This window comes from Perca fluviatilis, chromosome 17 (genome assembly GCF_010015445.1).
Source record: "Perca fluviatilis chromosome 17, GENO_Pfluv_1.0, whole genome shotgun sequence".
In the NCBI taxonomy this organism is placed as follows: Eukaryota; Metazoa; Chordata; class Actinopteri; order Perciformes; family Percidae; genus Perca; species Perca fluviatilis.
In genome coordinates, this window is record NC_053128.1 from 9,019,994 (window position 1) to 9,041,639 (window position 21,646).

The window sequence follows — 21,646 nt, forward strand, 5'->3', positions numbered from 1 at the left end:
CCATGCCCTCTGACTCTCTGGTCTCCATTTGTCACCTCAACAGGATAACAAATTGTGTTAGATATCTCACACAAACTTCAAATACATTACAGAAACCGATTCATCACGATGTGGATCTGGAGACCTAAAGCTCCTTCTCCTGGCTGTAGAGGCACATCACCTTGAGGGAAAAGAAGTATAATTAACTTTTTCTAATTAGACTGTTACCCTAAAATAGCAAGTGAATCACCTGCAGCATATTAGAATTAGACTTTTTAATATTAATGGACTTCATGGTCCCGCACAAAGACAACATGTAATTGCTTCTCTCTGTAGGTTGGAAATGAGCATAAGCATGGCAATTGAAACCATTTTGTTGCCTAAACTGCCTTTTTTGCTATCTCATCTCATGACTGTTTTCCGTAAAATTAAGTGGCAGGGGAATAGATGCACTTGCACAGTTCAATTTCGTCTCTCATCTTTTCCGCATGATGCCTGCAGTCCTGCTGCACGGCACAAATGTATTAGGTGCATATTTTTTAATGAGCAGCTGCAAGGAAAATCCAAGGAGTGTTGAGATGATTTTACGCTTTTCTTTCTGTCCCATGAGTAGGTATTGTTACTTTTCTCAGTTAAAGTTTTGGCCACAAACCTCTTTTAGTGCTTCTTAGCAGACTTAAAGTGGAATGGATCTCTACCCAACTATACTGTTTACAAACCTCGAGGTCCTTGAGCTCTAATTTTCTGTAACTGGGTAGTAGGGCAATTGTAGCGCAAATCTAGTCTAGTTTCGATAACCACAGGCACAAGTGCAATCCTGGTGGAGCTTGGAAAAGGTGGCAGAAAAAAAGAGTATGCTATGGAGCAGCACATAATTATTAGGAGGAATACAACATCAGCAGGTGGAGACTGAAAACTGTTCAGTTGTGTATGAACATATACATTTAGGGAAGCTTAAATATTATTTCACAGTCTACAAGCAGTTGTGGATGACATTACTGGTAAAAACAAATGAATCAAAGACAGTTTAAGCTGGTTATACTGGGAGTTGTTGAACTATTTCTTGGCCGGAGGGAAGGCACCTGAAAGAAATCCACAACCTCTTGTTCTTACAGTTAATATTTTGCATGGATTTACCAAATAAGATGTAACATGTCATTTGTTTAGAGGTGCTGGTAGGCGGGAGGGTTTATTTCTTTGGACGGAGCCAGGCTAGTGGGTTCCTTCCCCCTGCGTCCAGTCTTTATGCTAAGCTAAGCTAACCTCCTCCTTCACGTTTAGGGTACAGATATGAGAGTGGGGTTAAACGTCTTTTAAGAGCAACCTAACACCACCTGAACATATTATTTTTGCTGGATTAACTTCTCACCTTGCTGCACTGATGTAGAAGTGTACTCCAGAGTGTGGCCAGTACACTGTGACATCACTGTTAGGTGTGGTGAGGGAGCGTGCCTATGTTCCCACATTTCTAAGATTTTTTATTTTTTCACTGAAAATTAGGCCCTATGTTTCCACATTTCTAAGATTTTTTTCCAAAATTAGGCCCTATGTTCCCATATTTCCTTTTTCATAAATTTGTATCAGATTTTATCCCCCTTTCTCCCAATTTGGTAGCCAATTACACCCAACATATTATCCAGTAGCAATGGACTACAGATGGAATGTAACCCTAACATAGGGCCTAATTTTAAGAAAAATCTTAGACATGTGGGAACATAGGGCTGTGGGACCATTGAGCTGTGGGAACATAGGGCTGTGGGACCATTGAGCTGTGGGAACATAGGGCTGTGGGACCATTGGGCTGTGGGACCATTGGGCTGTGGGACCATTGGGCTGTGGGACCATTGGGCTGTGGGAACATAGGGCTGTGGGACTATTGGACTGTGGGAACATAGGGCTGTGGGACCATTGGCGTGGGCATCGGTGGGAAACATAGGGCTGTGGGACCATTGGGCTGTGGGAACATAGGGCTGTGGGACCATTGGACTGTGGGAACATAGGGCTGTGGGACAGGCTGGGAACATAGGGCTGTGGGACCATTGGACTGTGGGAACATAGGGCTGTGGGACCATTGGACTGTGGGAACATAGGGCTGTGGGACTATTGGACTGTGGGAACATAGGGCTGTGGGACTATTGGACTGTGGGAACATAGGGCTGTGGGCACATAAGGCTGTGGGACTATTGGACTGTGGGAACATAGGGCTGTGGGAACATAAAGCTGTGGGACTATTGGACTGTGGGAACATAGGGCTGTGGGCACATAAGGCTGTGGGACTATTGGACTGTGGGAACATAGGGCTGTGGGACCATTGGGCTGTGGGACCATTCGGCTGTGGGAACATAGGGCTGTGGGACCATTGGGCTGTGGGAACATAGGGCTGTGGGACCATTGGGCTGTGGGAACATAGGGCTGTGGGACCATTGGACTGTGGGAACATAGGGCTGTGGGACCATTGAGGCTGTGGGAACATAGGGCTGTGGGACCATTGGACTGTGGGAACATAGGGCTGTGGGACTATTGGACTGTGGGAACATAGGGCTGTGGGACTATTGGACTGTGGGAACATAGGGCTGTGGGCACATAAGGCTGTGGGACTATTGGACTGTGGGAACATAGGGCTGTGGGAACATAAGGCTGTGGGACTATTGGACTGTGGGAACATAGGGCTGTGGGAACATAAGGCTGTGGGACTATTGGACTGTGGGAACATAGGGCTGACCCCGTAGTGAGAGCTAAGAACAGAATTGGAACTTAAACCAGAGAGGGCGGTGAAACACTGCTTTTCAGCCTGGTGTTAGGTTCAAATTAAGGCTGTCAAACAATAATAATTTTTTAATCGCTGAATTTCTATATTCGCGATTAATCACGTTTTATCACATGATTAAAATTCTATTATTTTGCATTTCAGAACTGTTTTTAAGTACATATTAACAATGGGAAGCATTTATTTCCAGTGTATCTTGATTGGGAATCAAATGAATGCAAGGAAATTTACTTTATGAACTTGACTTTAAGATTTGTATTTGTTTATTATTTATTTACTGTAAACAAAAGAAAAATGTGTGAATCTGTCATAATTGCACAATTCCTCTAAGGTACCTAAATAAATAACTAAAAATCCCTATCCATACCAGAGTCAGTATAGTGTGCAGTAACTAAATAATTTTGATTACTCACTGACTTTCAGTGATCACCGGTTAATGAGACAGCGTTTGCACTTTGCAGCAGTTCCAGTTGGGCTGCTTTCTCCGTGGAGTACAGGCTGTGTGTGCGTGGGGCTGCTGGCCCCCTCGACGGCAATGTAGAAGACGGGTCAGAACATGCCAACCGTAGTACTTTTTTAAGACCTGAGTCTTCTACGATGCTGACAGGTCTGCAGTTAGTTGCCACCCATTTCGCAAGAGCTGTAGTAATTTTTTGGGATTTGGTTTCAATAACAGGTCGGCGAGTAGCACTCTCCAAAATAGTGCTTTGCCTGAGCCCACTAGCATCAACCTGAGTCATGTTAACTGTACTATGCTTAGCTCGTAGGTGGTAGCTCAAGCTTGACGTGCTTCGGTGATATTTTAATTCGGCTTTACACAATGTGCATATGGCTTTCGACCAGAGATGCTCACAAGTCTCGGAGCTAGAGTCCAAGTCAAGTCTCAAGTCTCTGAGCTAGAGTCCAAGTCAAGTCTCAAGTCTCTGAGCTAGAGTCCAAGTCAAGTCTCTGAGCTAGAGTCCAAGTCAAGTCTCTGAGCTAGAGTCCAAGTCAAGTCTCAAGTCTCTGAGCTAGAGTCCAAGTCAAGTCTCAAGTCTCTTGTGGTTATAATAAGTGTTGCATCACGTACAGCGACCCATCCAGGCTGCTTAGAACACTGCATAGCTACAGTGGTATGCAAAAGTTTGGGCACCCCTGTAAATTTTCATGATTTTCCTTTATAAATCATTGGTTGTCTGGATAAGAAATTTCAGTTAAATATATTCTATAGGAGACAAACACAGTGATATTTGAGAAGTGAAATAAAGTTTATATGATTTATGGAAAGTGTGCAAGAATTATTTAAATTAAACTAGGCATGTGCATAAATTTAGGCACCACAAAAGAATAATTAACTCAATATTTTGTGCATCCTCCTTTTGCATAAATAACAGCCTCTAAATGCTTTCTATAGCTTCCAATTAGAGTCTGGATTCTGGCGGAAGGTATTTTGGACCATTCTTCTTTACAAAACATCTCCAGTTCAGTCAGGTTTGATGGTTTCCGAGCATGGACAGCCCACTTTAAATCACACCACAAATTTTCAATAATAATATATAATATTATAATAATAATAAAAAAAAGAATTTCCGCATTACTCGTCCATGCAGCATCTCCTTGTGTAAAGTACGCTGAATAGTTGAACGATGCACAGTGACACCATCTGCAGCAAGATGATGTTGTAGGTCTTTGGAGCTTGTCTGTGGGTTGACTGGGACTGTTCTCACCATCCTGCGCCTCTGCTTATCTGAGATTTTTCTTGGTCTGTCACTTCGGGCCTTAACTAGAACTGTGCCTCTGGTCTTCCAATTCCTCACAGTTGAAACTGAGAGCTTAAATCTCTGAGACAGCTTTCTGTATCCTTCCCCTAAACCATGATGTCGAACAATCTTTGTTTTCAGGTCATCTGAGAGTTGTTTTGAGGCTCCCATGTTGCCACTCTTCAGAGAAGATGCAAAGAGGAGAAATACTTACAATTGCCCTCCTTAAATACCCTTTCTCATGATTGGATTCCCCTGTGTATGGAGGTCAAGGGTCACTGAGGTTACCAAACCAATTTTGAGTTCTAATAATTAGTGCTAAAGGTATTGAAATCAATAAAATGACAAGGGTGCCTAAATTTATGCACATGCCTAATTTAGTTTAAATAATTCTTGCACACTTTACATAAATCGTATAAACTTTATTTCACTTCTCAAATATCACTGTGTTTGTCTCCTATATGATATATTTAACTGAAATTTCTTATCCAGACAACCAATGATTTATAAAGGAAAATCATGAAAATGTACAGGGGTGCCCAAACTTTTGCATACCACTGTATATATATAAGGAATTCAAAGCATGTAATATGTTATTATGACTCCTTTATCTATCAGCATACAGTATCAGCTTTGATTTTGGTATATAATCAGTGTAAACAGACTATTGCAACATGACAAAAACACCAAGAATGCTTTACTTTTAAGTTAATATCTGTATTTTGTAGCTTGAACATACAGTACAGTACAGACCAAAAATTGAGGTTCTGAAGAAAAAGGACTCCCTGGTCTGTCGATGAATTATAATGAAAGGCCTTGGCTCCTATTGTGCTGGCTCTGTGGGGCCATAAGACCAAATATAGAAAATGTTATAACTCACAACACTAAAATTGACATACTCCTATTTAGTTCAAAACTGCAAAACATCACATTGTAGCTAAATGCAAAACACTATTGCAACCAAATGAAATTTTGAACACACTACAGTGCACTTCCTTATGATAGAGAATCCTCAATTATTTGTTATTTACTTAGTGGTAGATCCATGTAATGTGCCTATGCAACTAATCATACCTTATAAACTACTGTAAGTCAACACATCCCAGACTCTCAAACCAGTGTAACGTTATAACTAAATGAAACTGTACCGTTATATGATCAACAATAATCCTGTAACCTGTTTGCAGACAACGTTAATAATTAACGTGATGGCAGACAGCGGCACGTAAATGATTAACGTAACGTTAATCGACCACTACAAGTTTGGCAATTAAACAAACGCTCATTTATATTTGATAAGGAAGACAGTCGGAGTTAACCTCCCGTAACATTAGGTCGTAGCTAAAGCAAGAAGCAAGCAATACATACGCGTTATAGGTAGGCAGGTTATAGGTAACGGAGGGAGGGGTATAGAGAGCTCGTCAGACGTTTCCTAAAAATAAACATTGTTCACGAGTCCCGCAGCTCCAGTCCGAGTCTGAAGTCTTTCGAGGACGAGTCTCAAGTCGAGTCTCAAGTCACTGTGTGTGTGACTTAAGTCGCACTCGAGTCCGAGTCTCAAACTCGAGTCCCCATCTCTGCTTTCGACTTACGAGCCGTCCGGGAGTTTTGGAAAATAAAAAATGCCATTCAGAATTGTGTTGCTGCTGCATTTCTCCATCATGCCTGCAGCCTGCAGCAGCAGGATGTGTTAGGAGGAAGTATGGCAGCTTGATGATAAGTAAAGGTGCGGTTAGGGTCAAAATAGTAGCCTGTTAGGCACGACGCAAATAAACTAATAAATGGCGGCATGCGATTAAAAGAAATTAACGCGTTATGCTCGGCCCTTAATCGCATCGCAATTAACGCGTTAATGCTGACAGCCCTAGTTCAAATATATATGAAAGAGCCCAAATCAACACATGAGTTCTTTTATGTTTAGTTTAGTTTTAGTTTTGGAGCAGTCTTTTGTTGGTCCTAAACCAACCTACTAATACCCAATAAAGGTAAGTACAATTTCAATCCAAGTACCAAAAGTGGACTCCACTACCTCTTTTTCCTAACCACGTCCTCAATTAAACCACCTCAGTACGAGCAGGTTAGTTTAAAGACAAAAAGGAAACATTTTGTTTTTTAGCTATTTTGTCAGAGCACAGTGAAACCTGTCTGTAGACATATGCATAGACTTCATAACATATTAATACAATAATGATCTTGATGAGTGGGGCAATGACAGGGATGCGGCTCATCACCGTAGCAGGGAGAAGACGAGGAAAACACACACACACACAGTGATTCACAGTGAAAACTGTGAAACACTGACAAATATTTAACACTACACACATTTCCTCTCTCGCCTCTTTGTAATCACTTTCAGCTCCTCCCGGTTCTCCGTTTGGTCGGGCCAGTGTGAAAAGCGGCGGTAAGCTGGACAGCTCCTCTTACTTCCGGCGTAAAGAGAAGAGGACCCGGTTCTTCATCCGCCGCATGGTGAAAGCTCAGAGCTTCTACTGGATCGTTCTGTGTCTGGTGGGCCTCAACACACTGTGCGTGGCCATAGTCCACTATGACCAGCCCGAGTGGCTTACAACGGCCCTCTGTAAGTCTCACATACAAATACACACTCATACTCCCACACACTAATTGATGCTAAAACTAGTTTCTCTTGGTTTTGTTACTCTCTCCATCTTGAAAACAGACACAGCAGAGTTTGTGTTCCTGGGTTTGTTTCTGACTGAGATGAGCTTAAAGATGTACGGCATCGGAGTGAGGAATTATTTCCACTCCTCCTTTAACTGCTTTGATTTTGGGGTAAGTAGCAACGGCACCAGTTTCAACAGCACACACAGAGTGTGAAGTAGAGCTGAATATCTTTGTCCTAATTTCTATCATTTTCCACGGGCTCAGGCCGGGCTTGGGCTTGCGCTGCGGGTTGCGCGGTTGGCTAAATGAGCGGTCAGGTGATGCGTTTCAATTAGCGCGAAAATGGATGCTGAGGAGGTGAAACGGAGGCTGGCCTCTGGAGGACTTATTTTATTTCTTTGTTCCAACTTCCAAGTAGCCTATAGCCTACGTTACTCCTGAATAAATGATGTTAAAAATGTATGAATGACTCATTCTTGGCAAAAGAGCTGTGTGCGTGCGCACGTTTGAATAATGTCGGGCTGTAAACGGGTTCGGGCTTTTAAAAAGCTGTCGATCAAAATGTACTTGTCGGGCTCGAGCCGAATTCTATCGGGCTCGGGTCTTGTCGGGCCTAACTTTTAAGGCCCGATTACAGCTCTAGTGTGAAGTGTGACTTCATTCTCTGCTCAGGACGCCGCTATTCCACCATATCTTTGCATAGCAAATCGTTGTTTGTTGCTATGTTAATGTTCTGAATGTCGTATATAGCACTTTTAAGGCTAACCAGCAGTGCTAGTTTTGTTTGGAGGGCCCAGTCTTGTTTGGCTTATTGAAACAGAGCCAAATACATGATGTAATAACTATCCTCTGCTCTTCTCTCCAGGTTATTGTTGGAAGTATTTTTGAGGTGATCTGGGACATGATTAAACCAGGAGCATCGTTTGGTATCAGTGTGTTGAGAGCCCTGCGACTGCTCAGGATATTCAAAGTCACCAAGTGAGTTCAATTCAAAACACACACGTTTAGCTACAGACACATTACATCAGGCTGCTATCACAGAAAACCTTGCTTTCATTTCCTGAACTGTCTCTAGTAACTTCCCCATTAACCCGTAGCCTTCACTGTATTTTACACGTAGAAATTGCACTCCTTCTCAGTGTCATGAATCAGCAAAACACATACAGTACATACTGCTAAAATCAGCAGACCTTTCCAGTGCTACCAGTATCTGGATAAACATCCATCCATCCATTTAGAGGACGCTGCAATAAGTGCAATTGCTCTGGGGGAATTGTTGGGTGTCTGTACTTTATAGTGTGGTCATGACCTACTCTGTAAAGTCCTACTCTGTAAAATGTCCTCAGGTAGCGTCTGTAATGATTTGACACTATAAATCAAATTGAATTGAATGAATCTACATAAAAAGGATTTTAAAAAAGGGGCTTCTTATAATTTCATATGTAGCATCATAATCATAAAGTAGATGTTTTCCTCAGTATCAAGAGCAATCGGGTTGATGTTAACTATAGAGATATTTGCAGTGCAAACATGAAAGTACAACACAGCATAGAATTGTACGGTGCGTTCAGAAAATGTCAATAACTTTTGGTTTGTAGCCCATGCACTGACTATATGAAAACATGACACACATAACACTTCGGTTTCAAAGCACGATGGGGACTAGTGCCAAAACACCTTAAGACGTTAGTAGGGTTGGGTACCGTTTGGATTTTAACGATTCCGATGCCGAACCGGTACTTTTAAAACGATTCCGATTCCTAAACGATTCCTAAACCGATTCTTGAAAAACTGAAAAATGACATAAAAGAAAGGCTTTTTATGGAGTTTTTTTTTTTATTGAAAATTATTTAAATTTAACAATATATTAATGTTTTAAAGTACTTAAATATGTAATAAGTAAACCTAAGTCACCTAACACACAGCTACAATAATTTAACAAGTAACAACAAAATAAATGTTGAGTTGGTATGCCAACCAGCTTCAAACTTTAGCCGTTCTTTTGCAGAAAAATGACCATATTTGCCTTCTCTGGCAAGATAGGATACCTCTCCTGACTTATGACATGTCCTGCACAGGAGAAAACTCTCTCAGACGGTGTCCAAGAGGTCTGTACACACCCAGGTAGGAGTTTGAAAGGGCAGACAATTTGGGGATGCTGTCCTGCCTCCCCCGCCACCAGGCTACAGGCTCTTGTCCTGAACGATAGACAGCAGAGCAAGTGTAATATGTTTACTAGCGATCACGTACAGTCAGTGAATGGTTAATATGCATTTACGTCCGTTTTGGTGAGCCCAGAGGGAAGATATGCCATTTTAAAAGTAGCCTACATTTACGGTAGCTAGCTAACGTTAGACTACAGAGAAAGTGGGATGTTTTTACGTCCGTTTCAGAGCGTGTACAAAAAGCCGTCTATCAGCTGTGATAGTAGAGTGCATGTCGGGGGAATAGCGCGGACACGCGCTTCACACCGCGAGCGGGCACGTGCGCCACTTGGCAAAAAAGGGAGAACGAAAAAAATAGTCTGCCGCTGTCCGGAGCGACAGAGGGAAAATATTTCAGTCGGAACCGAAATGAGGAACCGAAATTCGCGTTCTAATCCGGTCCGAATACTACTGTTTGCATAGTAACCGCTACCTAGACGTTAGTATCGGTCAAATTGCAAAATTACATTTCCCGGAATGCAACTCCCTGCCTCCTGAATGCCCACGTCGTTATTTTTTGACTTTGGAAAGCTCTTCCAGAGCTACAGAAAACATTACAATGACTGTTTTCACGGGCTGGGTTGTACTCCTCGTAACGGTGAAACTGAACTTCATGTCTAAAATCGAGGTTTTAAATTGGTGAAGTGCGGCTTTAAACCAAATAAAACCTGCGGTGCATGCTGTTATTTCAGTAGACACTATTCTGAATAAATTGACTAGCAAACACTTCTAAGTCTACACAGTGCAGTGTATTTGGACTTCTTTTAATTACGCTACATTTGGAGATGCAAGGTTTTGATGTTGCAGGAGTTGCACTTTTTCTCAGGGCTTAAGTCTTAATTCTTGGTTTCTCTGAACTGACAATCCTATTAGAGTTTGATGGCAATCCTTTTATTTCATTAGATAAGCTGTAATCCTGTGATTCACTGAAACTGGCAGCTGTAGACCCAGACACATTGATTTGTTTTATGCCACCTACAGTACAGCTCGTATTGCCATCTGTTCCTCTCGTTCCTCCTCTGTTTTGGTCGTTTCCTGTCTTTGTCTGAATCCGTTTGTTCTTTCAAAACAAAACAAAAGGTAATTTTTCCGTCTCTCTGTGCGTTTGCTGGGTCCTCTCAGATATTGGAACTCGTTGAGGAACCTCGTGGTTTCCCTCCTCAATTCCATGAAGTCCATCATCAGCTTGCTCTTCCTCCTCTTCCTCTTCATCGTGGTCTTTGCTCTGCTGGGCATGCAGCTCTTCGGAGGACAGTGAGTAACCTCTCTAACCTGCCCTGCTCCCTGAGAGCTCTTTCCTCCTCTTTCCATACATCCATTCAACACAGACACATGTGTATACACACACACACACTCCTTTTCTCCTCTATCCATCTCTTCACCTGACACTCCTCCCTGTGTGTGATCCCTGGCCCGGCTTGGCGGTGATGACAGACTTGTTGAAGCAGCAGGTCGCTGGCAGAGCAGCAGCGCCGACTGTGGCCCTTTGATATCACTCTCAGCAGGAGCTCCATGTCTTCTAATGGCAGGAACACCTCATGGTTCTGGGCTGGCTGCAGTTAATCAAAGGCCTGGCACACACACACGCGCCACGCACGCACGCACGCACGCACGCACGCACGCACGCACGCACGCACGCACGCACGCACGCACGCACGCACGCTACACTTCCCATGATGCAACTTGATAGCGACATTTAATCATAGACCGTATATAAGAAATAATTCACCCTTTGCAAACACACGACCACGTGACCACGCCATGACAGACGGCAGAATCACCAGAAGCACAAGCTCAACAGTGTAGTACTAAACACTAAATACACTAAATAAACTGTAATGATAATACTATGTTCTTCTTTATGGCTTCTTCTGTTGAACAACAAGTTGTCGTGCCTTATCGGTCGAGGTAGGGCATCTGGTACATCTACAGCATTGGTTGTTGACCTGCGACATTATTAAATTAGTTTTAATACGTTACTTTAAGGGGTAATACTGCTGAGTTCAAAGACCAGTGTAAAGCTGCATGTTGCATTAAAGACTGAGGTGTTTAGGATTTGTTTAAAAAGAATGTTATTCTTGCAAATTAAAGGAAAATTTAAGATTCATATTAGATTAAAGGATTCTTAAAGCTACATTGTTGAATTTCTCCCATCTAGTGGTGAAATTGTATATGGCAACCAACTGGATATTACTTTCTAGCCCCTCCCATTCTGAGCGCGTTATAACTCCTACGGCGGGCGTATGCCCAGATTAACATGGCTTCCAGTACGACTTAGGTTACTTTAGAAAACAATTACATTTGCATTTAGTTATTTAGTCATTTAACATGTTGGTTATGACCTCCATCTAAAATGAATAATAGTTTTACGTTTTCGTTATTTTGGTACCATTTCATTGCTAACATCAGCTATCAGGTTCCCAAACATATGCAAGCTAATGTTAGTAAAGTATCAGTGCTATCGTTATTGTGTATATTGTATGACATTAATAGTGCAAGGCAATCTTTACAACGTAGGCTAGGCATATTTTTCTCCGTGAGGAGAGTCAGAGATCAGTTGATGCGACGGAGGTGTGAGGGAAAGGTAATCTCGCCCTGGCATTCGTCACGGTGCCAACTGAGTGTAAAGGGGCGAAAGGCGGAGGTATGTCCCTCTTTGTATTTTAAAGATGGAGGCGCAAAATGGCTGCCGCCATTTGAGCGACTCGACCGTATGTATTCTGAACGATTCTGAATGGCACATTCTACGCTTACGAGAATACTTAGATTAGTTTGTGGAAGCAGGGTGTCATACTGGGGGGAAAAGGGGGACGGAGTACCCAGGGCCCTCATGTGAGGAGGGCCCAAAAAGATGCTAGAATGAATAGCTGTGGATGCGGGGAGGGGCCCAAAGAAAATGCCTTTCTACAGGGCCCGGAATTTTGTGCTACGCCCCTGGGTGGAAGTAATTACACATGAATGAGCACATATTTGTGAAAGAACAAAGGTGTTTTTGCTAAGAATCAACTCAAAAAATGACACAATGTCTTCAAGCTTTTTTAAAGGATTTTTTTCTGCCTGTGATTTATAACTAGAAAAACACATGTTTTATAACTTTGCATTGTTATTTTAGTGGAAGCTTTTTAGCCAGGCTTGGTAAATGTGCCGAAAGTTAGAATTTTGCTCCGATTTCCTTCAATTTAGTTGAAATCCCTTTTCGTGCAAAGACAATCAAAAATAAATATAAAAAACATAAAATAGATGGGTTTCTACATAAATAGCCATTGCAAGGTCAGAATCTGCACTTTAATCGATGAGTCACACAGTCAAAGCATTGACCCCTCCCCCGCCCCCCACATGAAGTCCCTTCTCCTCGGACTGAGGGCCTTCACAAACACCACACCACAACTGGCTGTCTTTGAAGCAGCCGGCTGTTGCCATGGCGCCGAGGCTTACATCAGTCTACGCCATCGTTAGCATCGCATTAGTGTCTGGTGATGGACAAGTGTGAGATGAGTCTGACGTCCACATGGTGCTTTAAGCCAGCTGAACACATCGGTACGAGCACACGGTCTACTTTCACCTTAAAGTCTAAAAATGTACACAGGGTGTCAAATAATTTCATTTTCAGTTAAAAAAATAGACATTTTACTGTTCTTGCGCTCGCAGATAATGTCACTTTTTGTTTCAGAAAATCTGCCAAAACTAAAGAAAATGGATAATTTTAATTGTTTAATGAAAAAAAAAGGCTTTCAGCCCTAAATAGAAGATTAAACATCCTGTTATGAAGACGAGGGATGCTTTGTAATATTCCGACTTTATTTTTGGCTCAGAGATTATGTTTCTGCTCTCAAAACACCAAAAGTAATCTCCTGGTAAAATTGTGAGAATTGAAAGATAAACAGCTTGAGGCAGAGGAGCGCCTGCCTGCTGAGACTCACAGGACATCACCGACTGTTTTGAAAAAAGAAAAAAAAAAAACGTGATAAGCTTAAAGGAAACGTTCAGGATTTACTGTAATAGAATAATGGCTTTTTCTGAATGCTGCTTTGTAGCTTTCAGTTTTAAGGGTGCGGACCTTCTTTGTTGATTAACTGTGTCACTTAGACACAGGAGAGATGGCATTTTATATTTCCAGCTCTTCGGCCTTCCTGGTATGAAAGGCTCAGCACAGCCTCTTCGACTGTGACAAAGAAAATGTTTTTTTCTCTAAATGCCAACAAGTTAACCTACCTTAAAACATTTAAAGATTATGCATTTAATAAAAAAAAATGTGGAGAGATTAATCTATAATATAATAATCAGTCCATCCACGAATTCGGGATTTTGCAAAGATACAACGCAACCAATCCCTAGTATACAGTATGCAGTATCCAGTGGGCTGCCTCTTTGTATTCAGCCTCTTCCTCATAGTGTAAAAGCCATTTTCATTTCTTTTCATATTTCCAATGCTCAGAAGTGTTTGTTTTCAATATCATACAGCCGTTAATTCCAATCCACTTGCACATGCCTGTGTGTTCTCAGAGATGTGTTTTATTCACGTATACAATGTAAACCTGCTGTTATTGTTTGAAGGATTAGAACTGGGGAGAGTTAGGGCACGAGCTTTTGGGGAGTTTGGACTCACGTGATTGTTGTTTTCAGGATGGGTGGAAGCCAAGCAGCATGCTCCCAATTCCTATTATCAGAGTAAACAGAGGTCGGCGCACACAGGCGCAGCAGCAAAGCGTCACCGCCGCTCCCTGCACTGGGCCAGCTAATCCTCAAAGGAAGGAGGAGAGGATGGAGGGAGAGAGGAGGATGTGGTGGAGAGCAAGAAGGAAAGGAAAGAAAGAAAGGGAGGAAAGGAGGGGAGAGGAAGAAGCTGAGATGAAATGAAGAAAGTGATGGAGGGATGAGCTATGGGTATAGAGAGGGGTGACTGCTGGAGGATGCCGTAATGAGACAGAGATGGACAAAGGTAGAAGGAGGGAAGCATTAGAAGAGAGCCTATGATGACATACCAAGGAAGAAAAGCCTTATTGAATTAGTTTCCCTACCCTTCTCTCTCTCTCTCTCTTCCCTCCCAGCGCCATCTCCCTCGTGCATGTACAGCACGTATTAGAGTGAGACCCATACATGATGGTTGACATCATAGGACCGAGGTGGGTTTTCAGTGATTTATCACATGGCCAAAAAAATGTGGATACCCAGTGGCGTAAGAACGAGCCCTAGTGCAGTTACTAGTTATGAAACACACACACACACATACATACACACACACACACACACACACACACACACATCACAGGATCTGCAATGAAAAGGAGAAACAAGCTGTCATTTGTGCAGACGGCCGCTGTAGGAACAATGTGCTCCACTTCCTCCTCAGTTTTACAGGCCCTTCTCCTTCCTTATTCCTCTCTTCCTCTGTGTGTTTTTTGTCCCCACACAAACACATTTTCTTCACTCTTGGTCCTCTGACTGCTTTACGTGACATATCGCATCATTTGAATTATATGGTTGTTCAAAGATGTGTGAAAGACATTTCATTCATTCTATAGAGCAGAAATAATCATGACATTTAAAGTGCTCATAGTATGCCCAAAGTCCACCCCAAAGGGACTTACCATCTCCAACAGAAAACCGTGTTCACAAACAGCTCTATTGTAGTCCAGCCTTTACGTCCGTGACAAATGTGCGTCACTTTGGAACACACGTTATAATGCTCGCCTAACTGCTAGCGTGACACACCCTCATACTCCTTACCTAGCTAATGTGCATGTGCGACTCCCAACAAAGATGGAACAGAAGTGAGATGCCTCACTCTGTAGCTAAAACAGAGAGCTTAAGGGTGAAAAGAGGAGCTGCAGCAATGTGCAGTACAACAAAATTATAATGCCTTTTGAAAATTAAACCACATAAACCTATTCTGGTACAACCTCTAAATAGAATTATGAACCTGAAAATGAGCATAATATGAGCACTTTAAATTCAAAATGTCAACCTTTGAACCCTTTAGGGCCTTTTCTGGGTCAATATTTATCAAATGCATTTTGAAAACACATTCAATTGAACATTATTGTCTAAATCATAAGCTCTTGTATATTCCTTAACTGGGCTGTGTAATGTCAACTGTATTTTGATTGTTTCTGCCAAGCTGTCCTGTTATTCAAAAAAACTAATTTCATACACCTTGATTTCAAAAGATATCCAAGATGGAATTACATGTTTATATTTGATGTAGTTTGACTGTTATCGGGCAGTTAATTGACACTAGGCATCTTTAGCATGTAAACTGTACTTGTGTCTGTCCTTGTTCATTAAGAAGGATTCAATGGGCTCTATTTTTGTGAGCATTTTTGCCAGCAGCTGCACATACTGTCATATTTTTTTAATTTCTATTCCTCTATTGTGAAAAAGATGAATTGCCATAGCACACAAAACTGTGCTTCAATCAACTTTCTTTACTAACTTTGAATTTTAAAATCACTGACGATTATGAAAGCTGTCACAGCACTGTGATAGACTGGATTTAAGAGATGATGGGCCAGCATGACAGTACATCATTGTTTATAGTCAATTACAGACATTAACTATGACTCAACAATATTTTTCCTTTTTTAGAAAAGACAGTCAGCCTTTAATTCTCTGCCAAAAACCTCACTAAACATTTTAATGTTTTGGTAAAGTGTTAAATAGGGATCTTGAATCCTACACTAAGTAATACTAAAGCCAAATTCTTAAGTATTTCTATGGGTCAGCAAGAATGATATGGGTACAATATAAAGTCTTAATAGCAAGATAGCCAAAGACAGAGGTGGAAGTAGAGAAAACCATGTACTTGTTCTCATCTGCATTTAAAAAAAGTATACGATTAATAAGTGGTGACTGGAAAGCCGACAGAAGTAAGAGCCTTGGTGGGAGTAGAATTAGTGGCATACAAAATAGTGTCACTAGCATAAAAAAATGTAGTGGGCTGAGAATAGACCCCTGTGGTACACCATTACTGATTTAAGTTCACCCTGTAAGGAAAACATGGACCCAATTTGGTGGTTAAATTACCAGCATCTGTTTTTACATAAATTTATTTAAAGGTGCAATATGTAATACTGACAGCTACTGCAGTACAAATTCAAAATACTGGAGAGAGTCATCTCCCCCTTCTCCTCCTCCCCAGATAAGAAGTTCACGGAGATTGCCAGTCTGAGACCGTAGCATCCATAGTCTAGCTTTGCCAGACACTCCTCCAAAGTGCGTTGAAGGAGCATCCACAACAATGTTGCTAGACGCTTGTCTCACATAGCCAGACATCTTCACAGCACAAAGGAGTAGCTAACGTTAGATGCTGGCTATATTGACAGTCATAGAAGCCTGTGCTCACGCGGAGCTCTGTACCCAACTGACAGGCACACTTTTTCGGCAAAGAATTCTGGTAGGAACCACTAAAAATAACACTATCTTGCCGTCCTCTCCACCCGACTGAGCACACTTTATTGGCTTAGAATTTCTGCAACCATTGCTAAACACACTGCAAACTCATGGTCCTCTCTTCCCGATTGACAGCCCGCCTCTCTTGGCTTGAAATAACTCACCGTTGTCGGCTACGGCCGCTGAACAGGCTTGCCTGGTCCTCTGGTAACGTTAGCAGTTAGCAGGGTTAGCATGGCGGCATTAGCCAGGACCAGTCGGGATCACTTTACTGGCTGTGTTTCAATTGTTTCTGCAAGTAACCAACTTGGGTACTCTAGCTATATATTCATGTGAGTACACAAATATTGAAATAACATAAAATGCCCGTCACTTGTAGCCATGATAAATTAGCCTGAAGCTAATGCTTACCTGTTCAAGAGGAAATAAGCCAGCTCTGCGTCCTTTTGGGCTCTAAGCTGTCTCCATCTTTCAAATACATCTCCAATATTTACCTGGGGTTTGTTACGTCTCTGGTCACGCAACTGTTAGAAACATGCCGTGTTTTTTTTTTTTAGGTTGGGTAGAATTTATCTCCGTTGATCCCGTTTGTGTTTGCTGTTTTCATGGCTGTACTAATGTTACAGCTGTAGCGTGCTGGGTTTACGTTTTTACAGGTATATCTGGCAACCCGGCCTGGCTGTCAAACTGGGCAGTTGATAACAACACACAGGCCAAGACACAAACAGAAATTCTGTCACGGAATGAAAATTTCAAAAGGTGAAAATACTGGCATTAGCAATGCTGTCAGAAAAAATTTCAACTTAGCATGTTTCCTTTATATCTGATAAATAAAATATGTAAATATATTACATATCTGACCTTTAACGAACATTTTCTAACTCATAACAATCATTGTTTTTAATTGTTTTCAGCCTGGATGCTGTAAACCTACTGAATTGTCACCATTACATTACATGTCATTTAGCTGATGCTTTTATCCAAAGCGACTTACAATTGCTATATATGTCAGAGGTTGCACGCCTCTGGAGCAACTATGGGTTAAGTGTCTTGCTGAGAGACACGTGTTGATGTATCGCAGTTGGAATTGAACCCAGATCTCCCACACCAAAGGCATGTGTCAGTGTCCATCACCACAATCTATATTCAAATTACATTTTACAATTGCTCTCAAACTTGTCTTAGATATTGCCTCAATTTTGTAATATATACCTTTTTCTATCCAACCCCACATATTTCTTCCACATTTTTAGGAATAACGGACACTTGAAATGATGAATGATCAGCAGTGTAGGCTATTTTTAGTTGAATGACCAACCCATCTTTACACATCTCTGTATCATTCTCTCATTGTCTTCTTTAGTTTCAAGACCATGGATTCAGGTTTTGGCAGGTTTGTTGGTTCATTTGGGGGCTTTCTGAAAATATTTTGATCCTTTGTGTAGAAAGTGTGCATGTCTGATGATTAAGTTGGACCCTACTGTTCACGTTCAAGAAAAATTAACATAAAATAAATCTGCAGCTATACATCTGTGCTAATGTAATTGTACTGATCTCAGTGTTTCAGTTTTGTGTAAAGTCAGTAGTGTTGGATTCAGATAGCTGAATCCACTTTGAATCCAATTAGGTTAATACTCAGATTCATAGACCTTTGTGTATTTTATTTATATTTACCCTCTAATATTTGTTAGCAGTTTCAGAGGTTGTGTGAAAAGAGATGAAAAGGATGACAATAACAATATAGTGCAAGCATTGCACATTGTGAAGACAGAATATCCCTCATTCATTCATTCTTAATCTGTTTTTTTCAGACATTGTTTGTGTTTACTGTTATTGTCTTTTCCCCGTGTTGAAGTGTGTTCAACTTTCCATTCAGGAGTGCTGTTGTGTTGAGCCCAAAACATACTGGCACTGTAGGATGTGTCAAGACAGCTGTCTGCATGATAAACCCACTTCACACACACAGCTGTTTGTTTTGAGGTGCTGAAGCATCATCCACACCCCAGAAATGAAGTTTTTTTTGTTTATTTAGAGTTTCACCTCTGCCTAGCATATCCAGGCTACTTTGATTTTCTTCTCTTGTCAACTGTCAGCACATGTTCATTTGTGGTGGTGGTGGTGGTGTAGCTCTCACAGCGGACAAGGAGAAACTCAAATACCCAGATCCCTTCAACCAACATTCTCAGTATTATGTTTTTTTAAAAGACCTTTCCTGGTGTGCAGAAATTGGCTGTTCTGGTGAGATATCAACTCAAAAGAAGAGAAAATCAATCAAGGCATTACTCCAGATTTACAATATTTGCTTGATATCAGATGGTTAATACTCCCTGTGGATTAGTTGACGTGCTGCATTGCAGTGCCTAATTTCTGTGCACGTGACACACGTCACTTGGTGTAGCCCTGAGCTGCAGAGGCAGTGTGTTTTGGACTTCAAAGTTGGAGCCATGGCTCCCTGGTGACTGGTGTTTCCTGCTGCATGTTTCTCTTCCTCTCCTTCTCTCATCCATTATCAAGACAAGTCCCTTCGTCTATGAATACACTAGTCCCTACCTGAAGCCGTGAAGGAATCTGAAAAACCTACTCCTGTGCCTGTGTTGTACATCTGTCTTTGTGAGGACCAATGTGAGTTTTGGAATTTTTTGGAATCCCACACGCCATGGTTCTACAGAAGTTCAGAACGGACAAACAAAACACTGGTTCCAGATGGGGCCATTTGCGTTTTTGCAACAGCCACCATCGTTCTTCGACACGTTTGGCACACAGGAGAAGTTTCAGTTGGTTTTAATCTGCAACCTCACTGCTGGATGCCACTAAATCCTACACACTGAACCTTTAAGTAAAAGAAAATTACAAACAAATTCAAATAGTAATGAAAATACGGTACATGTAATTTGTTACATCTACCTCTGGTATTATTATTGCTGACACAACTTTATTTTCAAGTTGAAAGAATCTGGAAGTAACCTTTCAGGGTCTAAGGAATGCATTATGTCAGCTGTTAACATACAACAAAACAGCATACTCAATTACGTTTCGAGGGAAACATATTTTGCTCCAGATGACGTTTGTCTAATTAAAAACTGCGAAAGTGGGGTGGACTAATGGGTCAACAAACACAGGGCTTTATCCCAGGAAACCAGCAGCTAAAACCACAATATCACAATATATTTCATGTCATTGTCACTTTTTGGATGTTTTCAGCACTTTGGGGAAAAGGGTTTGTTGTAACGTTACTCAACACCGCTGAGAGACTTTTTTTCGCGGCTGGGGCTACCGACCGAGGATACGCCTCCATTAATAGGATGGCTGCCGGGTGTTGCTTTCGGACTCTCCCCACCTTCACCTTTTGTCCACAGAACAGTCACCATTTGTGGGTCAAACGTAACTGTAAAGAAGACGGCTAAACACTACTAAAGGGGGGAGAATTTCCGCACCACACCGCGGCCAGCCAGACTCTGACGCCTAGGGCAATATGGTCTGTTTCACCGACGGAACATACAACTTGGCTGGATGATGGCCAACTGTGGATGTGTTGTCCCCAGGGCTGTTGTCCGCTCTCATCCCAATTTGAACTCCCTTAGCAGCGGGGAGTGAGGCAGAAAAACCAGGGTGGGATAGCTGGCTAAATTAGCATTAGATTTGTCTTCTATCTACAGCTGGCGAACGTAATCGTGGATTAGCCCAGTGTTGTTTAACGTTAACTGTACCTTGATCAAAACAATTATAGTTAAAATAACTTCATGAACGTGTTGAACGATGTTGTAACCTTTATAATGTTTACGTTAACGTTCCCCACCGAGCATTAGCATCAGCTAAGGCTAACTTTACTTGTCAACGTAGCTAGCACATAGCATTAAGCTGGATCAATCGATATTGAAATGTGTCAATAAATAACATCTGCTGTATTACTGTGTTGTAAGTTGCATGTAATCAATGACAAAATGTAGCAAGCTGTATTACGGGTACTGAGTATTATTCTTTCTGTGACATCGTATGATTTACAGTTACTCTCGAACGTATCATCTGGGTTCGCGTGTTTGGACGGAAGTTAGAGGAACCAGAGGGGTCAAAGGTTTTATGACGCCACTGACAGGCGACTAAATGAAACGTCCCATGTCATAAAATAACAGATTTCTCTGGGTTTAAACGTTATTGGAAACATTTTAATTTTAATGTGTAACATTTCTGCATTAAAATGTCTAAAAACGACTATACCTAAGTTATATATTTTGTTATATAACTTACTTATAGGCGTTTTTAATATATAACTTAGGTATAGTCGTTTTTAGACATTTTAATGCCGAAATGTTGCATATTGTACCTTAAAATTATATAACAAACAAAACAAAACTCAAACCATCAACATTTTCGGAACTTAACCAAGTAGTTGTGTTACCTAAACCTAACCAAGTAGTTTTGTATCAATACTAAACATTCACCACATGTTTAAAACAGTGACCGTTTTACAACTGGCACCAGTCACTGGAAAATATGTTTCCCTAAAAACGTAATTGCAGTTTCCTTGTATGGGAATGTACTTTTTTAGGAGGCAGGGTTGTTTATGCCTGTAAAGGTCCTCACAAGTATAGAAGTACAACTCTGTGGGGGGGAATTGTGGATTGACAGTAGACCATAAAAGTGTTACAGACAACGAGAGAAGGAAGAAATGGTGCAGCTGTGATTCAAGGTGTGACTGTGTCAGTTTTTTTAGTTTTGTCATGTTTCTCATGAGCAGAAACATGTATTGATGCTTAGACAGTTCAGCCACACGCTCCTAACTATTAATCCAAGTGGTTTCTTTATATTTTTTATTTAAAAATGAATAAATGTACCTTTCCTTTTAAAATGAGTAAATGTACCTTTCCTTGTATCTCCTCCTGAACTGCAGGTAGATACCATTAAGATCTGACTGGGACTACAGTTTTATTATTTGGGTTTTTTCTCTC

The 21,646-nt window shown here is 41.3% G+C and overlaps 1 protein-coding gene across 3 annotated transcripts in view; it reads left to right on the plus strand.

Annotated features, from left to right (window-relative positions):
- Nucleotides 1-21,646, plus strand: part of cacna1bb (calcium channel, voltage-dependent, N type, alpha 1B subunit, b) — a 226,803-nt gene that overhangs the window by 115,847 nt on the left and 89,310 nt on the right. For 2 of the 3 annotated variants that reach the window (XM_039780357.1, XM_039780358.1), the window contains 4 exons: nt 6,842-7,063; nt 7,163-7,275; nt 7,973-8,085; nt 10,434-10,565. In XM_039780357.1, the coding sequence (XP_039636291.1) occupies nt 6,842-7,063; nt 7,163-7,275; nt 7,973-8,085; nt 10,434-10,565 (580 nt within the window). Of the gene's footprint in view, nt 1-6,841; nt 7,064-7,162; nt 7,276-7,972; nt 8,086-10,433; nt 10,566-18,063; nt 18,094-21,646 lie in introns of all 3 variants that reach the window. The other variant, XM_039780356.1, reaches the window with a different exon arrangement.